The sequence below is a fragment of the Falco rusticolus genome, chromosome 4 (assembly GCF_015220075.1).
Source record: "Falco rusticolus isolate bFalRus1 chromosome 4, bFalRus1.pri, whole genome shotgun sequence".
Taxonomy (NCBI): domain Eukaryota; kingdom Metazoa; phylum Chordata; class Aves; order Falconiformes; family Falconidae; genus Falco; species Falco rusticolus.
This window is the reverse complement of record NC_051190.1, coordinates 46,843,600-46,870,356: the sequence shown is the minus strand read 5'-3', so window position 1 is coordinate 46,870,356 and position 26,757 is coordinate 46,843,600. Positions and strand designations below refer to the sequence as shown.

At 58.0% G+C, this 26,757-nt stretch overlaps 2 protein-coding genes across 20 annotated transcripts in view; one reads left to right on the top strand and one right to left on the bottom strand.

Annotated features, from left to right (window-relative positions):
• PIP5K1C (phosphatidylinositol-4-phosphate 5-kinase type 1 gamma) overlaps positions 1 to 14,461 on the bottom strand; it is a 49,215-nt gene extending 34,754 nt beyond the window's left edge. For all 15 annotated transcript variants that reach the window (XR_005103781.1, XM_037384429.1, XM_037384421.1 and 12 more), the window contains exon 1: positions 14,247 to 14,461. Coding sequence is in view for 14 of the 15 variants with exons in the window: in XM_037384429.1 (XP_037240326.1) it covers positions 14,247 to 14,346 (100 nt within the window). In the remaining variant the exon portion in view is untranslated. The remainder of the gene's footprint in view (positions 1 to 14,246) is intronic.
• Positions 14,462 to 15,163: 702 nt separating this feature from the next.
• TJP3 (tight junction protein 3) lies at positions 15,164 to 26,699 on the top strand. 5 transcript variants are annotated; one of them, XM_037384394.1, is made up of 21 exons: positions 15,164 to 15,709; positions 16,159 to 16,258; positions 18,990 to 19,178; positions 19,251 to 19,375; positions 19,593 to 19,695; positions 19,878 to 20,328; positions 20,637 to 20,740; positions 21,752 to 21,914; positions 22,000 to 22,090; positions 22,299 to 22,363; positions 22,540 to 22,618; positions 22,768 to 22,918; positions 23,323 to 23,431; positions 23,881 to 24,100; positions 24,437 to 24,633; positions 24,813 to 24,908; positions 25,177 to 25,247; positions 25,335 to 25,646; positions 25,744 to 25,992; positions 26,204 to 26,253; positions 26,375 to 26,699. In XM_037384394.1, exons 1-21 carry the CDS (start codon positions 15,498 to 15,500, stop codon positions 26,472 to 26,474), a joined length of 3,237 nt encoding a protein of 1,078 aa, XP_037240291.1. In that variant the 5' UTR covers positions 15,164 to 15,497; the 3' UTR covers positions 26,475 to 26,699. The 5 variants fall into 5 exon arrangements, with proteins under 5 accessions (XP_037240291.1, XP_037240292.1, XP_037240290.1 ...); XM_037384395.1 differs by having other exon boundaries at positions 22,762 to 22,918; positions 25,768 to 25,992; XM_037384393.1 differs by having other exon boundaries at positions 22,762 to 22,918.
• The last annotated feature ends 58 nt before the right edge of the window (positions 26,700 to 26,757 follow it).

The window sequence follows — 26,757 nt, the reverse complement described above, 5'->3', positions numbered from 1 at the left end:
CTGCTGAGTCACTCACCGGGCAAGCATCGCACTTACCCTTTGTATCCTGCATTTACATCACTTGTGTGGGATATCGGAGTGGTCAAGGTCCTTCTGAAGCGACTTTGTGGCTTCTAGGATGTGTTTGACAGCAGGCTGTACGAGGTGAAAGAAAACAAGTTCCCATGGAGCTGAGCCACAGCCAGCTGGGCCACCTCGCTCCCGAGCCCCCTGCTCCTGGGCTGTGGGTTGCGGAGCAGCCCTGCTCCGGTGAGAGGGTGGAGGAGGAAAGGCACACAAGGAACACAGAAAGCTGCAGCTGAAGAACATCGGGCTGCGAGGACCAGGGACAACCTCGGGAAGAGCCCGGTCTGGCTGGCCACATGGCTCGTACACATGCACTGGTGTAACTATGTAACTGGGAGTGACTTCTGGTCTCGCAGGTCCTAAAACGGAGCCCTGAACCACGAGCAACTTAACTCCTGAGCCCTTCTCAGGGCTTTATTCAGCATCTGCCCGACACAAGGAAAAACCAGGGATGGCTTCTGAAGAACAGGTACAATACAAAGTAATTCAAGACAGCAACACTGAATGAATTTCCGTCCAGCATTTCTGGATAGAACAGAGAAGAATCTCACAGGACCTTTATTCCTGTTTGCCAAGACTTTAATAAAACCAGAAACAATGTAGTTCCCCTGAACCGTAACACTACAAGGCTGGACCAGCCCAACTTACACTGCCACTGACTTGCAGAGGAGGTGGGGGACAGCATCAACGTGCTCCTGCCTTTGGAGAGAAAAAGAAGCCACAGCCAGGGATGTGAACATCAGACATTCACTCCAAAAAGCATCCCCAGGAGGACAACCCAGCCTCTCAGTCAGGTTTTCCCTCCCAGCTCGGCTGGTAGCTGCCGGTGCTGTGTTTTAGGACGCTGGCACGCGTTGTGGGGTGGGAGGAAGGGAGACAGAAGCGTGCGGTAACACTGGCCAACAGCTATGGGACAGCTCTCAGTGGGGAATACAAGACACACAGGGCTGACATGGGAAGTCCCATGGCTTGAACTCTACATTCCCTGGCTCCCAACCCAGTAATCCTCCAGGCCAGATGGCTTGAGCCTATAGGCCTGTACCCACCAAGCGGTGGGGTTCCTCCAGCCCCACCAGTGAGGCCAGGAAGATCTTAACGGGTGAGTTATTTTCACAAAACACAGCAAAATGGAAGGCTCAGGGTAGTCAGGTACTGATGGCTTTCCATGGAAAGAAAAAAAGGCAGGTCTGATGAAGAAGAACCATCCTGCACGTACTGAGATGCCATTTAAGATCGACCTGGCCAAGCTCTGAAGTTTTGGATGGTGCAATACCTCCTGGCTTCCTCTTCGCCAAAATGGGCTCATTGGTTTGGCCAGAACTTAAAGTAAGGCAAAGGACTTTTGGAGACCATTATCTTGGCAAGTCAGAGCAACCAAAAGCAGGAGCTCTAATATAAAACATTAAGTAACAAGCAGCACTTGCCACTTCTGCCTGTAACATATTCCTTTTCCCTTCAGATGAGCAGCTGCCATTCAGGCACATCTTACACCTCCCTCCCACAGGCCTTGGATTAAGTCGTTTTTCACCCCACCTCACCCTTACAGATTGTTTTTCACCCCACCTCACAGGAAAACCTGCATTTAAATGTCATTTCTTCAGATACTGTAAAAATCCATCTTGTTTCTCTGCGCTGCAGTTTGCTCTTAAGCTGGAAGTCACCAGCATGTCCTGGGCTCCTAGTTTTCAGTTTACAGAAAAGATTCACAATAAAACCAATCTTTGTGTTTTAAAATCTGGGAATTAAGGAAGCCATAGCATCTCTCTGAGATCAATTCTAAACCTTACATCTCAATACCTTGTGGAAGCTCAAGCATTGCCATCCTACCGATACAAAACCAGACCTTGCATGTATTAAATGAAGTTCCTCCCCCATTACCGCGTCCTTCGAGGCTGACGGCCCTTACAAGCAGTCCACCACCATTTGAAGATGAAGAATTTCATCTCGGGAGGGTCTTCAGTTTAATACCAGCCTATATTGGCCAGCTCTGCATCTGGCATATGAGGGACAACCTGGTTTATTATACCAAAGTGCAACAGATAAGACAATTGCTGTCTTTAACCGGAAAGTAACTGTCTTGTCTGACAAAGTACAGTCTTTTTGCTTCATTTTAAAGACAGACTCATGTTTATCAGGACCTCAAGGCTCTGCAAGGGAGCTACAGTAAAGACTGCAATTATACAGTGGAAACGCACGGGGCCAGTCCGCACAGAAGCAATTAGCAGTTTCAGGACGTTCACTCCTTCAGTTTCTCATCTCCTTTAATAAGTATTTTCTGGCATTACGAGTTTAGAAGCCTCTATCTCAAAAGATTGACTATCTGGGACAATCCACCAGTGACTCCTACTTAATATCAAAATGAAAACAAACATCCAGCCCTCTGAGGCTAAGGTAGAGAAAGACTATGTCATCATTTCTCTTCCATCAACATTAATTTAAACCTGAAGAGATGCCGGTTTGAGAGGAAGCATCCTGGAATTAAAAAAAACAAACCCAAAACCAAACAACAGTATGCATATCAAAAGCCACAAAATGCAGCACAACATGCACCCCCTAGAAAAACTTAATTATCTTGTAACATAAGCTGGCATTACAGGGAAAAAAAAAATAGTAGTAAATTTAGCAAAGGCAATTGTTAGCCTTCCAGATTTCAGTTCTGATCGCTGAACAAACAGTCCTTACCAACACAAAAATTACCCCATAACATGTGCTAAATTATTTAAATCTACAAATAATCACCACCTGTTAGGCCAAACTGAAAAACTTTGCCTTATTTCTGGATTCCACCTAGGCAAGTGTTTGCCCTGTAACTGAAGAGCATGTCATTTAATGTTGACAAGTGCAGCTTCAAGACTGTATAATTTTCTGCTGTCTTTGTTCCAGCTTTGAAGTTAGGGCCTATTTTACATCTCTATAGTTTGCATATCTGCCAGCAAATTCTATGCTGTTTTGTACGCTGCCCCCGTCAACACGCATCCAGACAGATGGCAAGAGCAGCACTGAATACATACAGAAAAGAAAACTGCCATTTTAAAGATGACACCCATTTAAAAGTGACATTTAAAGAGAAGACAAGTGGTTTCAGGTATTACATCTGCCCTCTCGGCAGCGTGTAGCACTTGTGAGCACATTACCCCTTCCTCTCGGCGTGGGGATGCGCATGCTGCGGAACCGGCTGCACGGACAGAAACTGTGAAATCAAGAAATCAGAGAGAACCAAGTTGCACATCAGCATCTAAGCAGAGTGCCTGACTGCACGAAGTGCCATCAGGCACACATTCAGGGAAGGAGCACTCAGCCAGATGATGATTTTAGCCAGCTGCCTCCCTCTGAGAAAAATGCAGTAATGGACAATTTTGTCTTTAAAAATCCACAAACTTCGAACAGTCAGATGTGCAGAGAGACGATAGGAAGAAAGCTACCGCAGCATCTCTGTCATCAGTCGCAGCATCCTGCCCACACTAGAGACTCCGGTAATATTTTGCTTGCCCTACTGCCAGGTCACAGAAAGCACCAAACACAAGCAAACATTAAGACAGAGGCAAATTCTCCCTGCCTTTTTAGAGCAATCAGCAAAATACCATCACTTCCGCCATGCGTTAGCCTTCCCTCTCCGCACATCTAGCATGGTAAACGCCATCAGCTTTAACTTCAGTTCCCAACTCCAGAAAAAGAGCCAGGCAGGAAGAAACCAGGCCATCCAGCCGATGGCAGGGGGAGACTCCAGCGCATCTCGCCTTCATTTTACTTCGTAAAATGGAAACTTGTGTTTCTAGGCCTTACGCCAAGCCTGAAGGTTTTTCTTCAATCCCCTCAGATCTTCAGGACCTTGAAGTAAAATCAATGGACATCTGAGACAAGACTTAGCTGAAGCTAGGCTGCCAGCTCCTGGGTGGCCAGAAGCTGACCCACTTCAGCAGGCTCCAAAAGCAGAAAACCAGCCGTATCTCACCTCAGAGCTGCTGTAACCTCCGAAGATCTTACTGACGGCATCGACACAGCAAACCAGCGGTACACGCTGCTGCCAGCGTTTCCATCACCGACATGCACATTGGTAAGATCAGCCGTTTGAAAGGACCACAGCCTGCCACGAGCCCTGCACTACTTTGAAGATGCATCTTAAGCTTCGGAAAGATTTCACAAACATCTCTCAAAACTTGCCAATTACGTAAAAATATTTCTCGAGTGCTCCAAACCCTTTGTGAGCTGTATTGATGCGCCAACCAAAATTGTTCCCAACGCTCAAGTTGCTTAAATTGGTGCCAAGAGGCCTTAATTACCAGGGCTCATACAGCCCTGAATCAAAGATGAAAATCCATATGCAGCCCTTCTTGAACCAAACCCTAATCACTGCAGGGCTGAAAGGACTAGCACGAGAAAGGTGTTTACACAGGCATTCACACAGTAACTGTAACTGCACTGGTGCTCAATTTCAACTGGAGAAACCCCAAGTAAATAAATATCCAAGAGCTCAGAAGGATGCTGTTAACCTGCCCTTTAAACAAAATCAGTTCCACCCACAAATCAGGAATTCCACCCTAAAAAAATAATTGGGAACAGCCTGAAGACGTTCGTTTCATGCACGGAAACAAGACTATTCTGCTCTACTGCTGGAGAGATTTTTTTTGGAGGGGGGTGGGGGGGTTGTAGGTAGTAAGCTAGTAGAAAAGCCTGCCAAGATGACAAAATGCTCCGAAGGTAGAAAGCAAAGTGTAGAAAGCAAAACAAAAGACTGTCCCAGCTCACTGTCACCCTGCAGCACATGTGGCTGGGACTCTCCCGTCCTGCAGAAGGGGAGGAGGGAGAGCAGATTAAGATGACCTACATTACTCCTGCTTTAAACATAAGGTAGCATCGCTTTTATTCTACCTACCTCACTCCTCCCCATCCTTCCTGCCCCACATGAGGTTGAGCAAGACACCCTCTGCTCAGGTGGCACACACACAGGTGGAGCGCATCCAGCCTTAACCGGGGAGGCAGAAAGTAAGTTTGTGCATCAAACTTGAACTCAGAAGAGATGCAAATGGATATTTTAATGGAGATTACATGTGTTTTTAGTGTTAGCCCTCCATCAGGTCTCAGCCACTGGAGATCTGGACTTCAACTTACTTTTAACTAAGCAACTGAGAATGGCAAACTCCAAGGGGAAGGAAAGTATAACCACCAATTTAAATAACATCTTGCCAGGCACCAAATGAAAGGGCAAAATAATCCTGACTAATTATCCTCTTACAGAATCATAACACTGTCACCAGCATGGCCCGACACATTCAAGACACCCATTTTGAAGGGCAGCATCCCAATGCGCCCAGAGCTTGAGTCACATTAAGGACAGGCTTCCAACACCATCCCTGCCAAATGACTGCGTGAACTCAGCTACCCCGTCTCAAAAAGCAGCAGATCTCTTTGCCTCCTACGGAAAAAACATGAAACAGCTGGGGAATTAGTCTGAATTACTAAATTCAGTGAAAGAGTTGGGACCTGGTTGGCTCCCAGCCCAGCACTCCCCTTCCTCTGCTGGTGAGCTGCCTTTCCTCTGGGAGCTCAGTGCTGGTTAAGGTCGAAGCACTCCCAGATCTCTTGGAGAAAAAATGAGGAGGTGTCTACCATGGTAGAGGAACGCAGAGAAGATGAAGAGTCAGTAGTTTGACAGAGCTTCAGAGAGAGCATCGCCAAATTTAAGTGTAAGAGTTATCAACTACTGTGGCCACATGGACCCTCAAAGATCTAATTTTGCAGAACTAATTTTGCAGCAGCCATCAAGCCCCATGCAAGAGCATCACTCGGCAACAGCAACCACAGGCACCGACGGGACCACTGCAAATCTGGAACGCAGAAGCAGTAAAACCTTAACAGTGGCATCCAGAGAACAAGGCAGAAGCCGAATTAAGCATCATTGCCCTGCATGGCTGGGACAGATTTAATGTTACGCAGTAAAGCAAAAAGCTGCATTTGAGCTACTTGGAGTTTGACCGGTACCAAGCTCTGCACCAGCCCACGTCACTAACAGTGCTGTCCCAACAGCATGCCACCACATTTTAATGACTGCAAACAAGGCAAAGCTGCCCTTGTTTTACAATCCACTAATTCCTCTGAGTTCAGGAGACTGAGCTATTTCACACAGAACAAAGGCATGAGCTTGTTCCATGTGGTGTTCCCATGCCCAGATAATCTCCAGGCCCTTTCAGAAGCAGCGGTGGACCTGCCCAGGTTGGTCTTGTGACAAACCCCGGGCTGTGACCCAGTTTCCTTTGTCACATCAAGGAGCGCCTTGTGCGGCAGCAGCAGCTCCAGGTGGGCTATCGGAACATGGGCCCTTCCTTTCCAGCTGCTACTCACACAACAGGCAGCTCTGCCACGGTGTAGATGCCAGAGAAGCAAACAGCCGGTTTCCAACTTCTCCTTTCTCCCGGGAAATCTTTCCCTCCCTCTCCAACAGCAATTTCTGCAAAGAGAACATGCAGATTCTGCTAATTACAGAGAAGATGAGGACTGTGCCCCCTCGATGAGTCTGCAAAATGTTTCAAACTCCTCGCGCAGAATGCAAACCATACAGGCAGTGATTGGGCATTGTGAGGTTTGTTTTCTGCAACCCCAGATCTGATGGCTGCAAAGCCGTGCAATTATCCAGGGGGACAGCTCTTCTGACAGTCATTTGCCAGAGATGCAACTGTACAGCGTACACAGTCGCCACGCTACAAAATAATGCTGCTATTCTTCACGTATCAATTATTCCAGCCTGTTTCTGTGTTAAAGTATTTAAGAGAACCCTTTACATTACACACTGACTCGCTAGTTGTAGGCCTTTGGTTTTTTTTAAACAGAACTAGGGAAAAGCAGTGGTTTGGCTGTATCCAAAGAAAGCTGGGAGAGAAGCAAAGGGGCTAACTCATATGGTGGAAAGCTCACAGCTTCCCCCTAGAGCTGTGGGATGACGCAACAAGTCACGGTTAGCAGTGACCAGCAGCATTGGACAGGCTGTGAACACAGTGAAGCTTCCAGATTTCCTCGCCACTGCAGCACGTACTCTGACTCAGCCTGGGTTATTCACCGCAAGCCAGTGCAAAAACCCACACGTACGCTGGGGAAGCCACAAGAACACATGATGGAAGAAGACGACGCTTAATTAGAAGTTGACAGCATTTTCTGCTTAAATATGTGGGTGAGAAGAGATGAAGTGACAGAAAAGCTGCTCTGATCACTTTTAGCTTTTTAATTACAGAAAACGTTTCCCAGAAAGTCCTGAGGTTAACTCAGCTACTGGCACACTGAAGAACTCAAACAAACAAGTGCCAGGCTGCTTAGGAACGGAGAATTTCTAAGACCTAGCTAAAGAAGAAAAAAACCCTGTTACCTTATTATCGTTGGCTCTCGTAGAGCCGCCTGGAGAGGCCGGGCTCCCCTTGCAGGAACTCAGCCTGCTAGTTATCTGGAGAGGAGGTGAAGAGCCTGGGAAAGCCAGCAGACGCTTTTCCTTTCTGCACGCAGCTCCCCAGGCGGGGAGGTGAGCAACGCTGGGCTGCTCTGCTGAGAAGGTCAGGACTGATCAGGATCAAGACCAAACTCACTTCACACAGGCCATCGGTTCAGCTTTTGTACGTGACCCTCTTCTTTCCTGCGCTTTTGTTCTTTCATTTCAGCATCCAACGGCCTTTTGTTTCCAGCCCCTCGCAGTGCCTTGATTTACCTTTCTGCTACGCTCCTGTTGTCTCATTGCCACGAGCGCATTCACGCAGCGGAACGGGAGGGCAGCCCTGTGCAGGGGCTCAGCACAGCACCTGTTTTCATTACAGCATCCTCCCAGTTGGAGGAAAACACAAGTGGCTGCACTTGCTTGTTGGTCGAACACAGATCGGTGCACCATCAGTAGGCAGCAAACACAGAGAGGGTGCTTGTGCCAGGAATTCTGCTTTGCCAAAGACTTATAGAAAACGACAATATTTTGCTCCTTTGAGTTTCTGCACCAGCCGCAGATGGATTTAGAAACGGCAAAATCCCACACAGAGATATTGCCCCAATAGCAGCTGCTTATTGGGAACCCACACCAAACAGCTAGAGCTTTGCACCTGTGTCATGCTTTAAAAACACCCGCTGCCCGGCCCCACAAATGTGATCACAGACATCCAGTCCAACGTGCAGTTCTGTTCTTGGGCACATTCACAAGGCGACCCAGCTTTGTAGGCCTAGAAGGCAACAGCTTGGGAGATAGCTGAAGGAAAGCGACACTGTCAACTGGGATATTAAACAAATTAAATTTAAAGGGGGCTATCAAGAAATTTTGGTTAGAGACCTCTAAAGACTTAACGGGGAAACAAAAAACCTCCACCCTAGGCCTTCTTCTACTGTTCTGCTGCTATTTTTGAGTTAAAACAGACACTGTCACCCTGCACCCCACACATGCATCTTCGAGAAAAGGAGGTGCCAAGGCCTCCGCTTTAAACTTTCCAGAATCTATAGAGCATGCCTCAAAACTGGCAGCCTGCTCCGATAATACCTGCTGCTCCTGCCAGCTCCCCCGCAGGCTCTGGGGGAGATCAGGGGGGTGCACCCACAGGATCAGACCATCTGGGGAGGGCAGGACCTGCTTTGGCTCCTGCCTTCGTACAGCCAGGCTGCGAGAGAGAGCATCTCCCACGAGTGACATGACCAGCAGCTCCGTCCCTGCGCTGCTGGTGGGAGCAGAGCGTGCAAAGCAGCCTGCTGAAGGGCATTCCCACCTAAGCACAGCCAAATCCTCCTTGCGCTGGGAGTCAGCTAACACTTCCCGCTCCGACTCCACTTCTGACAGTCCCCAGCGCCGTGCAAAAGGTGCAACATTTTCTGACTGGTGAGTTGCAAGTTAATTATACCCAAATAACACCTGCAGTTCCCATATGCACACGTGGGAACTGATCTCATGCTGGTAAGGTCCCAGAGAGCACGTGGGTATCACATCCATGTCAGGAGCAAGGCGCCGGCCAGGCTTCTACAGATGAATCCCGGTCTACAGGAAGATGCTTGGCAGCCCCAAAAGATGGATGGGAATAATCAAAAGTGACAAAGATGTAAGTGTGCGATGAGAAGGGCTCTCTGAGCCTTTGTCACAGGATTGCCCAGCCTCAGCAGACCTATTTTTGGGCTTGACTGGCTGTGATTGAAAGATGTGTTCATGAAAAAAGCAAGCACCGGAATTCCTGCTGCTGCTTTTCAAGCTGCAACCACCTTATATGGGAAAATCATATTTAATAAGATTGTGCATCTGGCCAGAGCCCATAATGGGCATGTCAGCAAATCAGTAATCGTTCCCAAGTTATGCACTGCTCATCCTGAACCCACTCAGGCCATCCCCTGAGGAGCCCCCCTGGAGAGGCCCAGCAAGCTTCCCAAGTGGGATGCGGCAGCAGCAGCTTTGCCAGCCGCAGATCCAGCAGCGATATAACAGGCTATTATATACAGGTCAATGCCAAATGCTAGTTAACGAAAATCAAATTAATCATTCTTTGTCCTGGGTTCTCCGGGATTCATTCTCCAGCCTGTCCTGACACCGATATGGACGGGCGCAACATCCTTCGGGGCAGTGCCCAGATCTCCCTGCCGCACCAATACTGCCCTTCACAGCTCCCAGGCCAAATAATCCCAGCTTCCCGATTTGTTTCCAGCCGATTCATATCTTAAAGGACAATTAATTTGCCAGAGCAGCCTGAATTCTATTTTCATTGCCCTCCTCCTTCCCTGCAGCTGAGCTGTGACTTATTGACTGTGAAGTAACTGCAGGGTCTTTAGAAGTTCAAGGCGCGGGGTGCTTTTCTGCCTGTTTTTGCCTGACTGACTCCCTCTGTAATCATCTTCGCTAGCACCGTTTCACGGGAAAGAGACATGTGACATCCAACTAAGCTGTGAACCATAATCATGCTGGGGATGATGTTTACATTTGATTTTTCCTCAAGCTGATAAGCTCTCTCCAATTTCCCTCTCCATCACGTTGGTATGGATTGAGCTGCTTGTGCCCTACAGGGTGGAATTCTTCTCTTATCTCTAATCTGCTCACTGAAAAAATTGCTTCCAGCAACCCTTCAAAAGTCACTTCAAAGTGGGAAGAGCTGCAATACCGTTCTTCCTCTGTCACAATCAACACTCTCCCAGTGCTTGTTTCAGATGGCCTTACAGGTGCTGCCAGCATCCAGCACGCTCAGCACCAGCAGCTGGGGCCAGGATCTCCACTTTGCCATCTCCAGCTCCGGGTACAGCGAGACAGCTGTTGAACAAGAGATAAATACTTACTAAATCATTTCAGCTCCCTCAAGCCGAGGAATTCAACCCTGAAGAACACATGGGAAGTTTCTGCCCAGGCTCAAACCCATAAATGATAGGCAGACTGCAAACCATAAAATGGGAGAGATGAGAAATGGAAATAAATTGGATGTCAACCTGAATACCCCATCAAACTGAGAATTTCCACCTTTGCAAGGAGATGGTGGAGACCAGCTTTGCCATCAGTTTTGTATCAACAGTTCTTCAATAATTTAAGGTTTCCAGACCCTCTGTCTCCAGGCTGCATCCAGGTAGAGGGATAGCAACGTGCCCTCTCCTCACCCAGCTGTTTTGAGGGCCGGGGCTCTCCAGCTTGAATGATCCTGGTGCTCGCACGCACACAGCGCCCCAGCACACCGCCTCTGCTCCTGCCAACAGCTCTGCTATCGCCACCAGAAACAGCAAACAGCCCCTTACTGCAGCCCCTTCCCAGGGCAAGAGGGTGCAGATTCAGGGAGGGGGCACAGCTGCCATTTATACCCATCAGATTTTGAAACTCCCCCTTTGCAACCACAGCGGTTACAAAACTTTTAAAAACCTCAAAGCTGGGTTCTCGGAAAGAGATGAATTGGGCCTGTGTGTTCATGCATGAGCCCAGCTGCTTGCACTAAATGAGATTTTCTCCCTCAAAGCACATTATGAGACTTCCAAAAGCTCCCTTCAGAAGACTCCATGCCTTCAGTCAAACTACTGTCAAGGTTTCCCTGACTTTCAGCCCCTCTCCTCCATCCATTTTACTCCTGTACCAGACTGACTGGCTCCCCTCTCGGTATTTACTGAGCGCTTGGGGAAGGTCTTTGCTGACCTGACTCACAGTCTGGATTAACCCTGCCACATTCGTTTAGCAAGAGCACGACGCACAGACGTCCTCACTCTCTGGCAAAGAGCCGGAGAGCAGATTTTCTGCTATGTTGGTAATCCTTCATCAACAGCACCAGCATTAAGGTGAGTAGCACAAAGCACCTATATAGGTGGCTCACGAGTATTTCACCACCTCCACCGCTGCCCCAAATAGCAGCGAAGGCATCAGTGCTGCGTGTACTAAATGGGGTTTTGTCACCATCATCTGCAAAACAGTCAATAAAACAGGGCAGCATTCGGCACACCCCCCCCACCATGCTCCCAGGCACATCGCTCTGGTGTCCAGCACTCCCACCTGCTGTAGCAAGGACCACCGAACACACTGACGTGCTCTGGCAGCCTCGACCCCAAACCTGCAGCACAGCCCACCCTGTGTGCTGGTGTAGCCATGCCTTCGTGCCCAGCCCACCGAGGGCCACCTCCTGTCCCCCCAGGTTTTGTTCTCTCCCAGAAAACACTCATTAGCCGTCGTGCATGTTGTCTCCAGCCCTCCTGGGAGCTCCAGTTGCAAGTGCAGCTGAGGCCAAGTGACACAATCTGGATGCAACCCAAGTGAGGAGTAAGCAACCTGACTCGAAAAATCAAAGCATCGGTGAGATTACTGGCTCTGTTTCATCTTTTTTACTATCAGCTGAAGTTAAGACAGCCCATGGGTTTGTAACCTCAGATTTCCTTGCAAAGGGAAGACACACTCCCTACTTAAACCCCTCCTGAGCAACAGCTTCCACAGCCACCTTGTCTTGTCCTGAGCAACAAGCCTCTAACCTCCCCAGCAAACAGAAAGGCAACAGAGAAATCAGAAGGACGAGCAATATTTTAACTGTTCCTCAGCAAGAGGTTGTCTGTTTTGCTCCCTCAGCCTCACAAGCTGGAAGCCCACCAGCCGCACCACAGCGTGCTGGGAGAACACTCCTGAAATAAAAAAAATAAAAAAAATGATAATAAAAAAAAAAAAAAAAAAAGAGGTCTGAGCAGTGGGTGGGGAACGCTGCGAGCAGGCTCCGGGAAGGCAAGCTGCACACAGCCAGCCTCTCCATTTTCCTTGCAGCACCGAGGTATGGAAGCAGGGAGGCTGAAGACAGCTTGCCACTTTCCTAAATCTCAGCACCTTACCACAAATTACACATTACATCCAGCCCCCTCCCCCCCCACCCGCTGTGGCAGATGACATCTATGAAAATCACAGCTTCCCCTGTAATTTGTTGGTTTTGCGAGGAGCTACTGATCCTCATTTAAAGGCTCGAAGACAAGGAGGTTGCTGTCATAACACAACCAAAACCCGTCTACCTCATAGCAGGCGCTGAACAAACTCCAGGCTCAGGCAGGTGCTGCGGAGCTTCACGTCAGGCCCACAAAGGAACATGTCAACCCAACGACCGAGCGGGGCTATACGATCACACGCCAAACCCAAGCTAGCAATTTTGAGGTTGTTAACGAACTCTAAATGATTAGGCAGCGGAGGCAGGTGCACGTGCACAGCCCCACATATCTGATCCTGCCAAGCCAGAACCCCCCATCCCTCGGTCCTGGCGGTGCTGCCAGGCTGGGGATGGCTCCCTACCCCCGATAACCGGCCTTGCCAGCTCGCCGCCACCACAGTAGGAGCACTGGGAGCTGCAGCAGCCCCCTGAGCAGGGCAGCTCCCCCCTGACCCTCCCTGCTCCCCTCCAGGAGCAGGACAGGCCCACCCCCCCAACCTTCCTGCTCCCCCCAGAAGCAGGGCACCCCCCAGGACCAGGGCACCCCCCCTCCTGTCCCTCCTGCCCCCCCCCCGGACCAGGGCACCCTCCCTCCTGCCCCCCACCCCAGGACCAGGGCACCCCCCCTCCTGTCCCTCCTGGCCCCCCCCCCCGGACCAGGGCACCCCCCTCCTGTCCCTCCCGCTGCCCCCCCCCCCCCCCCCCCGGACCAGGGCACCCCCCCCCTCCTGTCCCTCCCGCCCCCCCCCGGACCAGGGCACCCCCTCTCCTGTCCCTCCCGCCCCCCCCCCCCCCGCCCCGGACCAGGGCACCCCCTCTCCTGTCCCTCCCGCCCCGGACCAGGGCACCCCCCCTCCTGTCCCTCCCGCCCCCCCCCCCGCCCCGGACCAGGGCACCCCCCCTCCTGTCCCTCCCCCCCCCCCCCCCCCCCCCGGACCAGGGCACCCCCCCTCCTGTCCCTCCCGCCCCCCCCCCCCCCGGACCAGGGCACCCCCTCTCCTGTCCCTCCCGCCCCCCCCCCCGCCCCGGACCAGGGCACCCCCTCTCCTGTCCCTCCCGCCCCCCCCCCCCCCCGACCAGGGCACCCCCCCTCCTGTCCCTCCCGCCCCCCCCCCCCGACCAGGGCAGCCCCCCTGCCCCACCACAGCCTGCCCCGCAGCCGAGAGGGGGGCACACGGCCGCGGATCCCACTCGCCGGGCCAGTGGGTACTCCGGGGCCGGGGTGACCCGCTCCTGCGGAGGCCAGGATACCGCCACAGCCCCCCGGGACCGCCCGCGGCGGGGGGCTGGCGGGAAAGCCCCGGAGCCGGGCAGGCCGCCCCGTGCCCAGCACGTTGCTGCTGGGGTCGCAGCTCCCGGCCCCGGCAGGCACCGGCTCGGGACGCCGCGGGGCAGGAACCAGGGGGCAGCCCCAGCCCGGGCGCCCCCCGCCCGGTGCCCGGGGAGTCCCTGGCCAAGCGGCAGCCCCGGGGGGCGGAACCACTCCGGGTCCCCGGTGGGGTTGGGGGTGGGCGGATGGGGACCGGCAGTTGGACGGGACCACGCGGTGCCCCGAGGATGGCACACTCCGGGGGGCGTGGGGGGGCTGGACTGAACCACTCCGAGCCCCCCCCAGGGGATACAAGGCACAATACGGGGGGCCCGGCCGGGAAGCACCACTCAGACGCCCCCCGGGGGTTGCAACTGGGCTAAACCATTCCGGGCCCTCGGGGGGACGGGACACGGGGACACACACTCCCGGGGCCCGGCCGGCAGCGGGCCTCGGGGGGCGGCGACACGCCAGGGAGCCCGGCCGAGGGTACCGGCCGCTTGGTGCTCGCAGCGCGTTACCTCCTGCCGCGTCCAGTCCCCCCACGCCGGCCTCCGGGGTGATGGCACCGGCACCCGCCACGGCCGAGCCTTCTGCCTCCTCGGGCACCTCCAGCTCCATGGCCGCCGCGAAGGCCGCGGGCAGGGCAGGCCCGGGGCAGGACAGGCCCAAGCCCAGGCCCGCGCCCGCCGCCGCGCTGCTCCCGGCTCCGGTCGCCGCCGCTGAGGAGACTGGGAACGGGGGGGACCATAGAGCGCGGGAGGTGCCGCGGCTAGACACGCCCCAGCACCGCAGGGCGGAAGGGTCCGCGGCCAGCACCGGAAGTAGTGCCGTCCTCTTCCGCCGGAATCAATCGCGACGTGCGGTGGCTGTCGTGATGGTCCGCCGGCTGTGGGACCGGGACCGGGACTGGGACCGGCACCCGCCTGGGAGGCGCGGGGAGAGGGCTGGGGCCTGGCGCGCCGTAGATGGGCGAAGAAACCACCCCCTCCCGCCGTCCTCTTTAGCGGGCGGGAGGCACCGTTGAGCCGCGGCGGGGCCAGGCCCTGTCCGTCGCCATGGCAGCGGGGGCGGGCCCGGGGGCGGGCAGGTGTGCGGGGCTGGGCCGCTCCCGAACCCCGGCACCGCGGGGGCCGGGCCCGATCGCCCCTAGCGCGGCCCTGTGCGGCCCCTGGTGCCCCCCTTTCTGGGCCCTCCCGGTACCGGTTGCGGCCTCCCCACCCTCCCCCTCGGTGGGGCCCCCCAGGAACGGCGAAAAGCGCCGGGCCATGCCTGCCCCGCCACCGGTCACCGGGCACGCTCCGTCCGAGATGCCCCGAGCCGGCTCGGCGCCACCGCCGCCACTCCTCACCCCGGGCCGGGGCCCGGCCGCTCCCGGCCCCGCGGTCAGCCCGGCCCGTGGCACCATCTAGTGGCACCAGCTCGGGGTGGCCTCGGGGTGCAGGTCAGCCCCGGCCGGCCCCACCGGTTCTCCCAGGCTGGCCCCTTCGTGGCCCCGGGGGGACAAAGGTGGCAGGGTCAGCCCCGGCAGGGCGCCAGCCCGGCGTTAGCGCTCAGCCCTCGGTGCAGCCCGGGAAGGTGCCGGTGGCCCCTGTGAGGCTGCTCGGCGGCGGCGCCGTGGCGGGGCCGGGGCGCTCCGGGAGGGCAGCTGGTGGCCGAGGCTGCGGCTGGGCCCGGGGAGCGGCAGCCGCCGGGGCAGGAGGGGCTGTGCCCTCCCTCGGGGCTGGCGGGGGGCTGCGGGGAGAAGGAGCTGCCTGACGCCGCTCGGCTGGATGGCTCCGCGGTGGCGGCTGGTGGCCGGGGGCTTCAGGAGGAGCTGGGCCCCCCGCGATGCCCCACCGCGGCGCTGTGACCTGCTGCGGCAGCGGTACCGACCCCGGCTGGAAGCAGCAGCCTGGAGGGAGAGCCGAGGCGTGGACCTGATTTCTGTCACTGCAGGAAAGCCACCCCGCAGAAAGAGGAGTGATGTGGGGCCGGTCCTCAGGTGGGGGGCAGAGGAAAGGGGAAGGGGAGGAAAGGGGATAGCAGCTGTCAGCAGGGTCACCTTTTCCCCTGGACCCCGCTAGGACCGGGAGCCCCAGACTGGCCACCACCCCTGTCCCCTCATGGGGCATCGGGTGAATCCATTTGGTCCCCTCCAGGGACTCCCAAGCAGGGCTGCTGGGCAGGTCTGGGGGTCCGGGGCAGCGCGGGTGGGCACAGAGCCCCGCCACCTCCTTGGAGAAGGCCAGGCTTGGGGGGAAGAGCCCCATCCCCAGGCACTGCCATCACCAGCATCCTGGGAGCCTGTCCGTGCGCAGGGCTGGGGTGGGGGGCAAGTGGATGCAGCTGAGCCACCAGCACCGTGGAGGACAACGGGGCCAGCCCCCCGTGGCTCCTGCTGTGCGTGGGAAGCTGCCCCGGGACCCCCTTCCTCCTGCTTCCCTTCTGCAGGCAGCGTCTGGCCCACAAAGGGTTACACCAGGCACCCTGGAGTGACACCGCTGCCACCAGCCCTGGAGCTCAGCTCCTTCCTGGTCGGATCCGAGGCTCGGTGAGTGCCTAACCCTGTCCCCCCGGATCTGCTGCCCCGCTTCCCAGCTGGGCACCCAAACCCAGCCGTGCTTTCACCTGGGGAACCGGCCATGCCTTGTCCCTCTCTGGGTGGCTCCAGGACCTGGTAACCCTCCTGGAGTCGTGCTCCAATAGCAGGGAGATACTCCCGGAGGGATCCAGGGATCCTGCTGTCACAGCTCCTTGCACGGAGGGCTGGAAGATGGGCTTCCATCCTACTGATTTACACCCCAGCTGTGGTCAGACCTTCCAGAGACCCTTTTCCCAGGGCACGAGGTCAGGATCAGCCGATCACGGTGTGGGTGGGGATTGGTTAGAGGAGCTGCTGGGGCGATCCAGGACCTTGGTCCTGCATGGCCAGGACCAGGCAAGGTACGAGCGGTTTTGCAGCACTGGCTGAGACCAGGGACCCCACGGATCCCAGGAAGGCTACAGGGTCCTGGATTGAGGACCCCTCTCAGCAGGGCGGTTGGGAAGCAGGCTGTGGGTGGTGGGGGTGGCTTGGGGCAAGGCTGGGGTGGGCAGGGTGCATTGCTTTCCAATAAATAACTTCCCCACCCGTTGCTGTCTCCACGGTGGGCATCGCCAGTGGTGTCACCCAGGGCCAGGCACAGCCCCGCATCGGGGCCCTCGCACTGGGGTGAGCTGCCCTGGCACAGCCGGGGCTTCGTTTGCCATTAAAAGCCCTGGGAGATGCCGGCCACGGGGTGCGTGTGGGGCAGAGTGGGGTGTGTGGGGCTCCCAGTGCAGCCAGTGCTGGGCGCATCGGTCTGGGCCGTGGTCAGCTCTGCCCAGATACTGCCGCTCCCGGTGGGGCCATTTCGGGTGCGGGCTGGTTTCTGTCAGAAACCGGCCGAGCCGGCTCCTCCGGCTGCCAGCCTTGGCCTTTGCCTCGGGACAGGCCCTACGCCAGGTTCCCGGCTGGAGATCAGGGGCAGGGCTGGGGCTTGGTGGCACTGTGGGTGCTGCCATTGCTGGCTGGTGAGATGGGAGCTGCTGCTGTCCCCACGCTGTCCCCTCTGCTCCAGACTGCCACCGCCCGCAGAGAGCCACAGGCCAGCGGGATGTGGGTTTGTGGCTGATTTGTGTCACCCCAGTGATGGGACAACAGTGGGAGCTGGCTGGGGACAGTGAGGGGCTGTGTTGGGTGGCAGCGGGATCCGCTCTGGCACAGTGAATGAGTTGCCACCCCAGGGACAGGGATGCTCTGGCTGCCCCACAGCCAGGGTGCCTTGGAGCTGCGGCTCACGCCGTGTCACCCCTGGGCATCCAGGGAGCCCATAAGCACTGACCAGCTGACACTGGTGACATGGCTGAGACGGGCCGCGCCAGTTCAGCTCACTGATGTGGCAGGAAACCACCCCACCGCCGTGCGGGGGTCTCCTGTTTATTGCCGGTATTACATGCACTGGGACAGGACCCTGGGTGCCATGGTCAGCCCCAGCTCCCCCCCCCAGGCACAGGTGTCCCTGCGGGTGGCGAGTAGGTGCTTGGGCTGGTTTCGGCAGCTCGTGACGCGGAGTGGAAACCCGGACTCTGCCCTCCCCGCTCGCTGGCGGGGGCAGTTTCTGAGGCCCGGGTGAATGATTACACCGACCCTCCCCAGGGCTGCCAGACCCTCCCTGGGGCTGCCGGGGCTGGGTCTCATCTCGGGGGCCGCTTCAGTGCAGCTCTGGCTGGGGGCTGGGCACGGAAAGTCCCCATGCTGGGGCTGAGCTGCCGTGTTTGCCCCAGGGCTGGCTGCCCACCACCGGCCTTAGCTTTGGGCTCTGGGCTGGCATGGGCAGGAGATGGGTGTGTGGATGTGTCCTCTCCAGTCCCTGTACTGGTTGGAGGGTGAGGACCTGGTGGTGGTGGTGGTGGCATCGCGCTGGGCTGTTGGCTTTCCCATCCCCATTGCACTGGAGAATCACTTCATGGTCTCACCAGGGTCTCACCAGGGTTTCCTTGGCATGTGCAGTGGCACGGATAAGCCTGGATCCTTTGAGTCCCTGATCAAACCGGCTCCTTCCCGTCCCACCCTGTGGCAAGTGACAGGAGGCTCTGGGTCTGCTCCCCCCTGCCCCATGCAGGGATCCCACATCTCTCCGGGTTCATGCGGATGTTTCCTCCAGGGAGCCAGGAGCTGGTGGGGGGGATCCCCAAGCCCATCCCAGGCATTTCAGCCCAGACGGGCCATCATCCCATCATCCTGTCAGTCAGGCTTATCCATCCTGGGTGGAAAACGGATTTGGGGAAGACCCAGGGAAACCAAAGGGTAAAGCTGGGGCACTGGAGCTCCCAAAGCGGTTGGCAGAGCTGTCACGCTGCAGCCCAGAGCAGGCAGGCGGGAGGGCACTGAAGCACTGTCCAAAGCAGCACCCTGGGGTCTGCCAGCTCCTGGGAGGAGGGAGAGGAGGGGGACCATAAGGATGGCATGGACAAGTGGTCCCAGCTATGGAGATAGTTCCTGACCTGCTTGCCCTGCGTAAAACCTCCCCTTCTGTGGACACACATCCGAGGGCACGGAGATGGACATCTCAAGGGGGTGATTTCACACTGCATGGAGGCAGCTCTGGGTGCCGGAGCTCTCACGTGGGGTTAGGCAGGGACAACACAGCTGCGAGTCCTGGTGCCCCGGTGGGTGCCTGGGCACTGTGGGGGCTCTGTGCCCTGCACCCTTGTTGTCCCTGGTGCCCGCAGCTCAGCTTTGCTTCTGCTCTTCATTGCAGGCCAAAGCGGGATTGAGGAAGGGGCCGGTGGCTGCAAAGAGGACCCGGAGCCGGTCTGTGCCCCTGGCCGCCGGGCAGGGTCTGCTGCGCTGGCTGGCCGCTGCGGTCGCCCTCCCTCGCTTGCGCTGGCGGGTGGCCGCCATGGAGGAGATGTTGATCTGGGAGCAGCACACGGTGACACTGAGCAAGGTGCGCACGCATGGGAGGGGACGGGGTCTGTGGGGCCGGCTCTGCCTGACCCCCTCTGCCTGTCCCCACTAGGATCCTCAACGGGGCTTTGGCTTCGCTGTCTCTGGAGGCCGGGACCGTCCCAACAAGACAACTGGGGAGACAGCAGTGATTGTTTCAGATGTGGTGTCCGGGGGACCAGCAGTGGGCCGGCTCCAGTGAGTGTGTGGGGACATGGGGACACAGGGGGTGCCTGCTGCCGGCAGAGACGGGCAGGGCAGCAAATCACTCCTACTGGGACAGGGCCAGCACCGCTGCCACGCTGCCCACCTGGGATGGGGTCTCCTGGGGCAACGGGTGCCCTTGCCACCCTGCCAGCTTCCCTGGCTGAGGGCTGTGCCTGGGGCAGAGCCACAGCTGCATTTTCCCTCCCAGGAGGAAGGATCACATTGTGATGGTGAACGGCCTTTCCATGGAGAACGTCTTGTCCTCCTTCGCCATCCAGACACTGAAAACCTGCGGCAAGATTGCCAACATCGTGAGTGTGCCCTGCAGCAGGACAAGGGCCAGCATCGTGCACGGGCCAACACCATGCTTGTCCCCATCCCAGCTCCCACACACCCTGGGTTTCCCATTCAGGGCTTGGAAATCAATGTAGAAACATCTCCTGGCAGAGGTGGCTGCACCCACCACCCTTTCTTTCTCACTTTCCATCTGCAGACACTGAAAAGACCAAAGAAAGTCCACCTCCCTGTGAGCAAGAGCAGCCCCAGCTCCCCCACTGCCCCCCGACACTATGACTCGGATGAGGACTATGGGTCACATGCTGCAGATCCAGCCCTGCACCGCTCCCGGGATGACCTGGACCACAGCCAGGGCTACGATGGGGACTCATCCAGTGAGAGGAGCTCTGGCCACTACCAGGATGACAGCCGCCACCACAAGCCGGTGTCCCGGAGCCGGAGGCGAAGCCAGGACAGCAGTCACTGGAGGCAGAGCGGCAGTGGCTCAGGTCAGAGGGGCTACAGCCGGCACCGCTCCACCAACAGCTTCGGCCACAAAGGGGACACCAACGGGCTGGCCCTGGTGTCAGGCTTCAAGCGGCTGCCGCGCCGGGATGTGCCGACAAAGCCCATCACGTCGGTCTTGGTGAAACAGAAGCAGAGTGAAGGTGAGGCCATCCTGCTCCCTCTGTCCCTGGGTCTTGTCGCCTGATTTGTGGCCGTGTGCCCCCCCTGGGGAGGAGGCGATGGCAGGGTTGGTGCCAGGGTCTGGCATGTGGTGAGGGAGCAGTGCATGCCGTGCTGGGTGCACCAAACCCACCCAGCCTCAGCCCAGGGTTGCAGAGCTCAGTTTTGCGGCTTGCTAGTGCCCCACGGGGGGCTGGGCTGGACTGCTGGAGGTGGTGGCGAGGGGGGACCTTGAGTGGATCCTGCATCTGCCTGGCTCTGGTACTGTCATGGGCTCTCTCCGGTGTAGAGTATGGCCTGAAGCTGGGGAGTCAGCTTTTCATCAAGCACATAGTGGAGAGCGGGCTGGCAGCGAAGGGCAGCTCCTTGCAGGAGGGAGACCTTATCCTGAAGGTACGGGCACCCACGGGGCGCACAGCACTTGCTGGGGATCTCATCTCCCCCTCTTCGGGTGGCTTGTCCCCTGGCTAGCGTCACCACAGGGGACGAGCCAAGAGCGTGCTTCTCTCAGCTGCCTGTGAAGGCTGAGAGCTGGGCTGGAGGCAGCTCTGCCTGGTGCCCGCAACCCTGCCCCGGCTCCCAGCCTTCCCCGGGGACCCCGTGCGGGCTCGGGGGTGCCAGCTCCCTGCGATGCCGAGGCTGGCTGGTCGAGGCAGCCCTGTGGCATTCAACCAGGGCTGGTGGCCTGTCCCTCTGCCACAGCGGGATCACGTCTGCTCCACTGTCCCCGCAGCACGTGGTCCCCTCCCGTGTGAGCGTGTCCCCATCGGGGCAGCAGTCGGCCTGAGGAGCTCGGGTGTTTGGATGAAATGATATTTCAAGCGTTTGGGAAGGAGGAAATAGAGGGAGGGGGACTCCTCGTTTGCACACATGGGCCAGGTGGACCTGTGGCTGCTGGGAACTGGAGCCAAAGTGACTCTGGGGCAAATGGGAGGGATTTCATCCCAGCAATTCGGTGGGAAAAGCTGCTGCACCCTGGGGACATCACAGCCCCACGATCCGCTTGGGGCCTGACCCCTGGCACCAGCCCAGTGCATGGAAGGACAGCACGGGGCCAAGGTCAAAGTAAAACTGAGCTTCAGGCATCTGAGCAGGTCTCTGCAGCTCCTGCCCCCATGCAGGGCTCCCCAGCAGCTAAAGGTGGGAGTTAATTAGCCTCACTAATTTTGTTTCCTCTGTGCGGGATGAGGTCCCACTGGGAGACAGCCAGGAATGGGGATGTGGTGTGGGATAAATGGGAGCTGAGGCCAGGCTGGAGGGGCTGGGGAGCGACCGGGGAGGTGGCGGTCAGAGCATCCCATTTGAGCAGGGCTGTCCTGGGGGTGGCTGTCCTGGGGGTGGCTGTCCTGGGGGTGACTTTCCCAGGATCAAGCGCCCTGATGCCTCCCACTCTGCCCCCTCTAGATCAATGGGGTGGCCAGTGAGGACATGTCCCTGGCTGACACGCAGCAGCTCATTGAGCAGACAGAGGGGACCCTGACCTTGCTTATTCTTCGGGACGACCGGCAGTTCCTGGTCAACATCCCTGACATAGAAGACAGCCAAAGCGACAGCTCCCGGATGGATGGTGAGGGGACATGGTGACAGGGCTGGGGGCCAGATACACAGCACAGGGACTGGATAGTCTCTAAAATGTCTTCCTGTTGGTGCAGATATCTCTGACATTGACTCTGAACTGTCTCACCCACCATCCCCTGAGACCTCTGCGCGACCCCCAGCTGCTGCCACGATGAATTCCCCGCCGTAAGCCCCGCTCTGCCCCCACGAACCCCTCTTTTCCCCATCAGATCCCCGGTGTGTGCTTTGCCTCTCTGGAGGGGCTGGTTCTCCTCCATCCCAGAGCCAGTTCACCCTGCGTGTGGGACTGCTGCACTGTCCCCGCTGCCCACCTGGCACTGCCTGCCTGTGCCCACGCAGGGCCTGCCTAAATCCTGCCCCAACTTTGTTCCAGGGAGAGGAGACGATCAAACAGGGACCCTGTGGCCGACACGATCGTTGACAGCGCTCAGGACCCTGGTGAGTGAGCTCAGAGCAGGCTGGGGGAGCTCAGGGCACCGAGGGGCTCTGGGCTCCTGCATGTCTCTGCTGTCCAACCCCCCCGGGCAGAGCCACGCCAGGTCTCCCCGTGCCTCAGCTGCCCCGGCAGCGGCGCAGTCACCACCGCCTCCGGGACCAGCTCTCCTTTCCTGCAGACCTGCTGGAAGCTGTGGAGGGGGATGGCAGCCACGCTCCCCACACCAGCCCCGCTGCCCGAGCTCCCCGCAAGGATGGGTGCGTCTGTGAGAGGCGGTGGGGAGCAGATGGGGGAGATGGGGAGCTGCTCTGGTGCAGGGCTGGGGTCACAGGGTCGGTGATCCCCTTGTGCTGTCCTCAGCACGTCACCATGGGGCTGACCGTGGCTTCCCCCGTGGCAGGTACAGCGCTGACTCCAGGGTCGTGCACTTTGTGAAGGCCAAGAGCGTTGGGCTACGGCTGGCGGGGGGGAACGACGTGGGCATCTTTGTGTCCAGCGTGCAGGAGGGGAGCCCAGCCGACAGCCAGGGCATCCAGGAAGGGGATCAAATCCTGCAGGTACCCAGGGCTGCGAATGGCTCTAAATGCTGCTGCACCCAGACTGGTCCCATCCTTCCTGCGTCTGATACCTCCCTGGGGTCTGGATTTCTGCTGCTGGGCATCATCTTGGGTCGGTGCTGCTGCCCATGGCCCGTACCCATCGGGCTGGCTCTGCGGGTGCTGCCCAAGGGGGTGACCCCCTCTCTGGCACCATGCTAACACCCAGCAGAGTCAGGGCACCCCCTCAGCTGGCCCAGTGGCCCTCCCCAGGGTTATTAGGGGTTTTGGCAAGCACTTGGGTGACAGGAACCGGTTCTGGCTGCCAGCCTGCCTTGGGCACTGCTGCCCCTGCAGTCCCCCCACCGGTATCTGTGCCCTCCGTCCCGCTGGCAAGGCCATGTCTAAGCGCTTTTCTGCGGCAGGTAAACACCACCAGTTTCCAGAACCTGACCCGTGAGGAGGCCGTGGAGTATCTCATGAGCCTGCCACCCGGTGAGGACATCACGCTGTGGACCCAGAGCAAGCAGGACAGTGAGTGATGACCAGACTCATCCTGGGCTTGTGCCTCTCCCATCCTTTGTCTCTTCTGAGCAAGCATCAGAGCCACTAGACTTGCCATGGCCTTTTCTGCCCCTGCAGGGTGGTCCTTCTTCCCCACAGCCCTCCCATCCTCCTCCAGAGAGGTGATGGGAGGGAACCAGATGATCCCAACCCCTTTTGTGTCTCGGTATCCTGGAGCACGGGGGCTTTCTGCACTGTGGCTCAGCCTGGAAAGGCCAGTATGTGCTGGGGGGTCAGATCCTGCTGTTGCCAGCATGGCTGAGAGCGCCATGGGAGGAAAAGGTGTCCCCAACACCCTCCTTAGCAGCAAAGGCTACTTGTGGAGGCTCCCGGCCAGTGTAGCTCCTTCCCAAATCTCTCCAGCATCTTCCTTGTCAGATAGCTTTTCCCGTGATGGTCCCTCTCTCCCTGGGCTCCAGTTTACAGGAAGGTGATCTCGTCCAACACGGGTGACTCGTTCTACATCCGGACACACTTTGATTTTGAAAAGGACACACCGTCAGGGCTCAGCTTCGTCCGTGGGGACATCTTCCACGTGCTGGACACCATGTACCGGGGCAGGCTGGGGAGCTGGCTGGCTGTGCGCATGGGCAGGGACCTGCAGGAGCAGGACAAGGGCATCATCCCCAACCGGAGCAGGTAGGGATGGAGCCAGGAATAGCTCCAAGGTGAGCAGAGCTGGGGGATGGCTTCCCAGTGAGACGGGGACGTGGACAGTGGGCCCCGTAAGAGGCAGGGCAAGTGCTGGTGGAGCAGTGGTAGGAAGCATGAGCTGGTGAAATCCCTTCTTAGGGGTGATGGGGCAGTTGATGCTCTGGTTGTCCAAGGTCCTGAGGGAAGAAGCTACCACAGCCTCATCCGGCCATGCCACGGAGCAGGGACACTGGCTTCTTCTGCCCCGCTCCTCGGAGCCTGGAGTGACAAAACAGGGGTTAAATCTGGAGGCTCCGTGTCCTGAACCCTTTCCCCTCCCAGAGCCGAGCAGATCGCCAGCCTGGAGTCGGTGCTGAAAGCCACATCTGGTGCCAACCCATCCGGGGCACGGGCTGAGTTTTGGAAGCTGCGGGGCCTGCGGGGAGCCAAGAAGATGCTGCGGAAGAGCCGGGAGGACCTGTCTGCCCTCACGAAGCAGGGCTGCTACCCACCGTATGAGAGGGTAGTCCTGAAGGAAGGTGGGCACCAGGGCTGCGTCCCCATCGCCCAGACCCACCCAGGGGACATTGGCACAGGGCTGCCCCGCTGCAGGTGCTGGTGGGCTCCGCTCTCCTGGAAGGAGTGGGGCTGGACACCTGGGTGCTGTGAGCTCTGCCCTCGCCCCCAACCTCCCTGAGCCGGTGTCTTTTCCCCACAGCCAGCTTCAAGCGGCCGGTGGTGATCCTGGGCCCCATCGCAGACATTGCCATGCAGAAGCTTAGCACGGAGCTGCCCGAGCTGTTCGAGATCGCCCGTAAGTGCCCCCCTCGCCGTGGGGAAATTGCCCCCGGCAGCTGGACCCTCAGTGCCCAGGACCTGTGGGAGCTCTTTATCCGGGGCTCTGTCCCAATCCTGCCTTATTGCCCCCACTCCGTGACACCGCCAACTCTTTCCCGGATGCGTTCACCCTCCTTCCTTGAGGGACACTGCCCAGGGCTGGGCACAGCCAGACCCAGCCTGGGGCTGCTGGAGATGCCACATCTCTGCCAGCCTCTCTCACGCCATGTCTCTGTGTCCTGCAGTGAGCGTGCCTCGAGACGGGGCATCATCCAAGGTCATCAAGTTGGATTCAGTGCGGCAGATCGCAGAAAAGGTGAGAGACCACCCTGGTGTGCTCGGGGTGGTCCTAGTGGGTGGCCTTGCTGTCCCCAGCGGGGCTGATGACTGCGCCCTGCCCCAGGACAAACATGCCTTGTTGGACATCACACCTTCGGCTGTGGAGCGTCTCAACTACGTGCAGTACTACCCGGTGGTGGTGTTCTGCGAGCCGGAGAGCCGGCAGGGCATCAAGGCCATGCGCCAGTGGCTGGCACCTGACTCCAGGAAAAGCTCCCGGCGCCTCTACGTCCAGGCCAACAAGATGAAGAAGCATTGCAGCCACCTCTTCACTGCCACAGTCAGCCTCAGCGGCAGCGGCAACACCTGGTACGAGACGATCAAGAACATCATCAGGACGCAGCAAAGCCAGCCCATTTGGACAGCGGTAGAGCAGGTACAGGGCACGGGCTCCCGCGGCACTGCTCAGCCTGCTGGGGCTGCAGCCAGGCAGGCGACAGGACCACCCGTCTGCCGCACACCGGGGGTCCCAGGTCTCTGTCATCCTCACGTTGCAGGCAGATGTGGCACCGGAGGACAGTCTGGACCTGCTGAACCCGCCAAGCGCAGCAGCCTCAGGCTACCTGACCTGTGACAGTCAAGCCAACAGCGACTACGATGACACGGATGGCGAGGCAGGTGCCTACACTGATGGTGAAGCAGAGGACGCCTATGACCAGCCCGGGCTGGCCCGCTCCTCCGAGCCAGCACAGGTGTCCCCAAGCGATGATCTGAGGGAGCAGGTGGGTGTCCCCCCCACTGGTAAGAGGGGCTGGGCGGGCAGAGGGGGAGCAGCGTAGTGCCTGGCTGTGGGGGATAATTCCTAGCCCCTGTGGCACAGGCAGCGCATCCCCTCCAGCTGCTGCAGCATCCTGCTGCGCATCCATGCCCAGCCCCAGGCTGGTGCACAAATCCTGCCCCTGCCTGAGCCCCCACCTCTCTGGTCTTTCACAGGTGACCAAGCAGCAGCAGCAGCAGCAGGGCCAGCGTTACGACAGCATCAGGTACCCTGCACACCAGGCCAGCTGGGGAGGGGGTAACGCAGCCAGCAGAGCCACAGGTGCCAGCTGTGCCCCCCATCTTGACCCGGCGGCAGAGGCCTCACCACAGCTTCTTCTCCCCCAGGGAATACGAGCATGATGCCGTGAGGAAGAGGTTCACACGGGCCAGGGATGACTCGGACCAGGATGAAGGCTACGAGTGGGGCCCAGCTACAGATGTGTAGCGGCACCCCTGGCTTCTGTCCCACTGGGACCCAGACCCTTTAGGCAAGCCCTGCTGCAGCCTTGTGCCACCAGCTCCATGTGACAGCCCAGGTGGTGCCACAGCACCCCACAGCCAGGCTGGGGGGTTGGGGCTAATCCTGCTGTACCCCTCACCACCAAGTGCCTCCTTTCCCCTTTTGGCTATGGCTGCTGCTGCTGGAATAAAAGGGATGTTTTGATGGGGACACACCGTCTCCGTGGGTGGGGGGGTAGCCGTCTGCAGGAGAAACGCAGGCAGCAGGG

Excerpts from the sequence above, each read along its gene's own strand:
- TJP3 (XM_037384393.1), top strand. The coding sequence starts at position 15,498 with ATGGCTCCGCGGTGGCGGCTGGTGGCCGGGGGCTTCAGGAGGAGCTGG. Across the intron at positions 25,248-25,334 it reads TGCGGCAGATCGCAGAAAAG|GACAAACATGCCTTGTTGGA; the intron begins GTGAGAGACCAC and ends GCCCTGCCCCAG. Across the intron at positions 25,647-25,743 it reads TTTGGACAGCGGTAGAGCAG|GTCTCTGTCATCCTCACGTT; the intron begins GTACAGGGCACG and ends CGGGGGTCCCAG.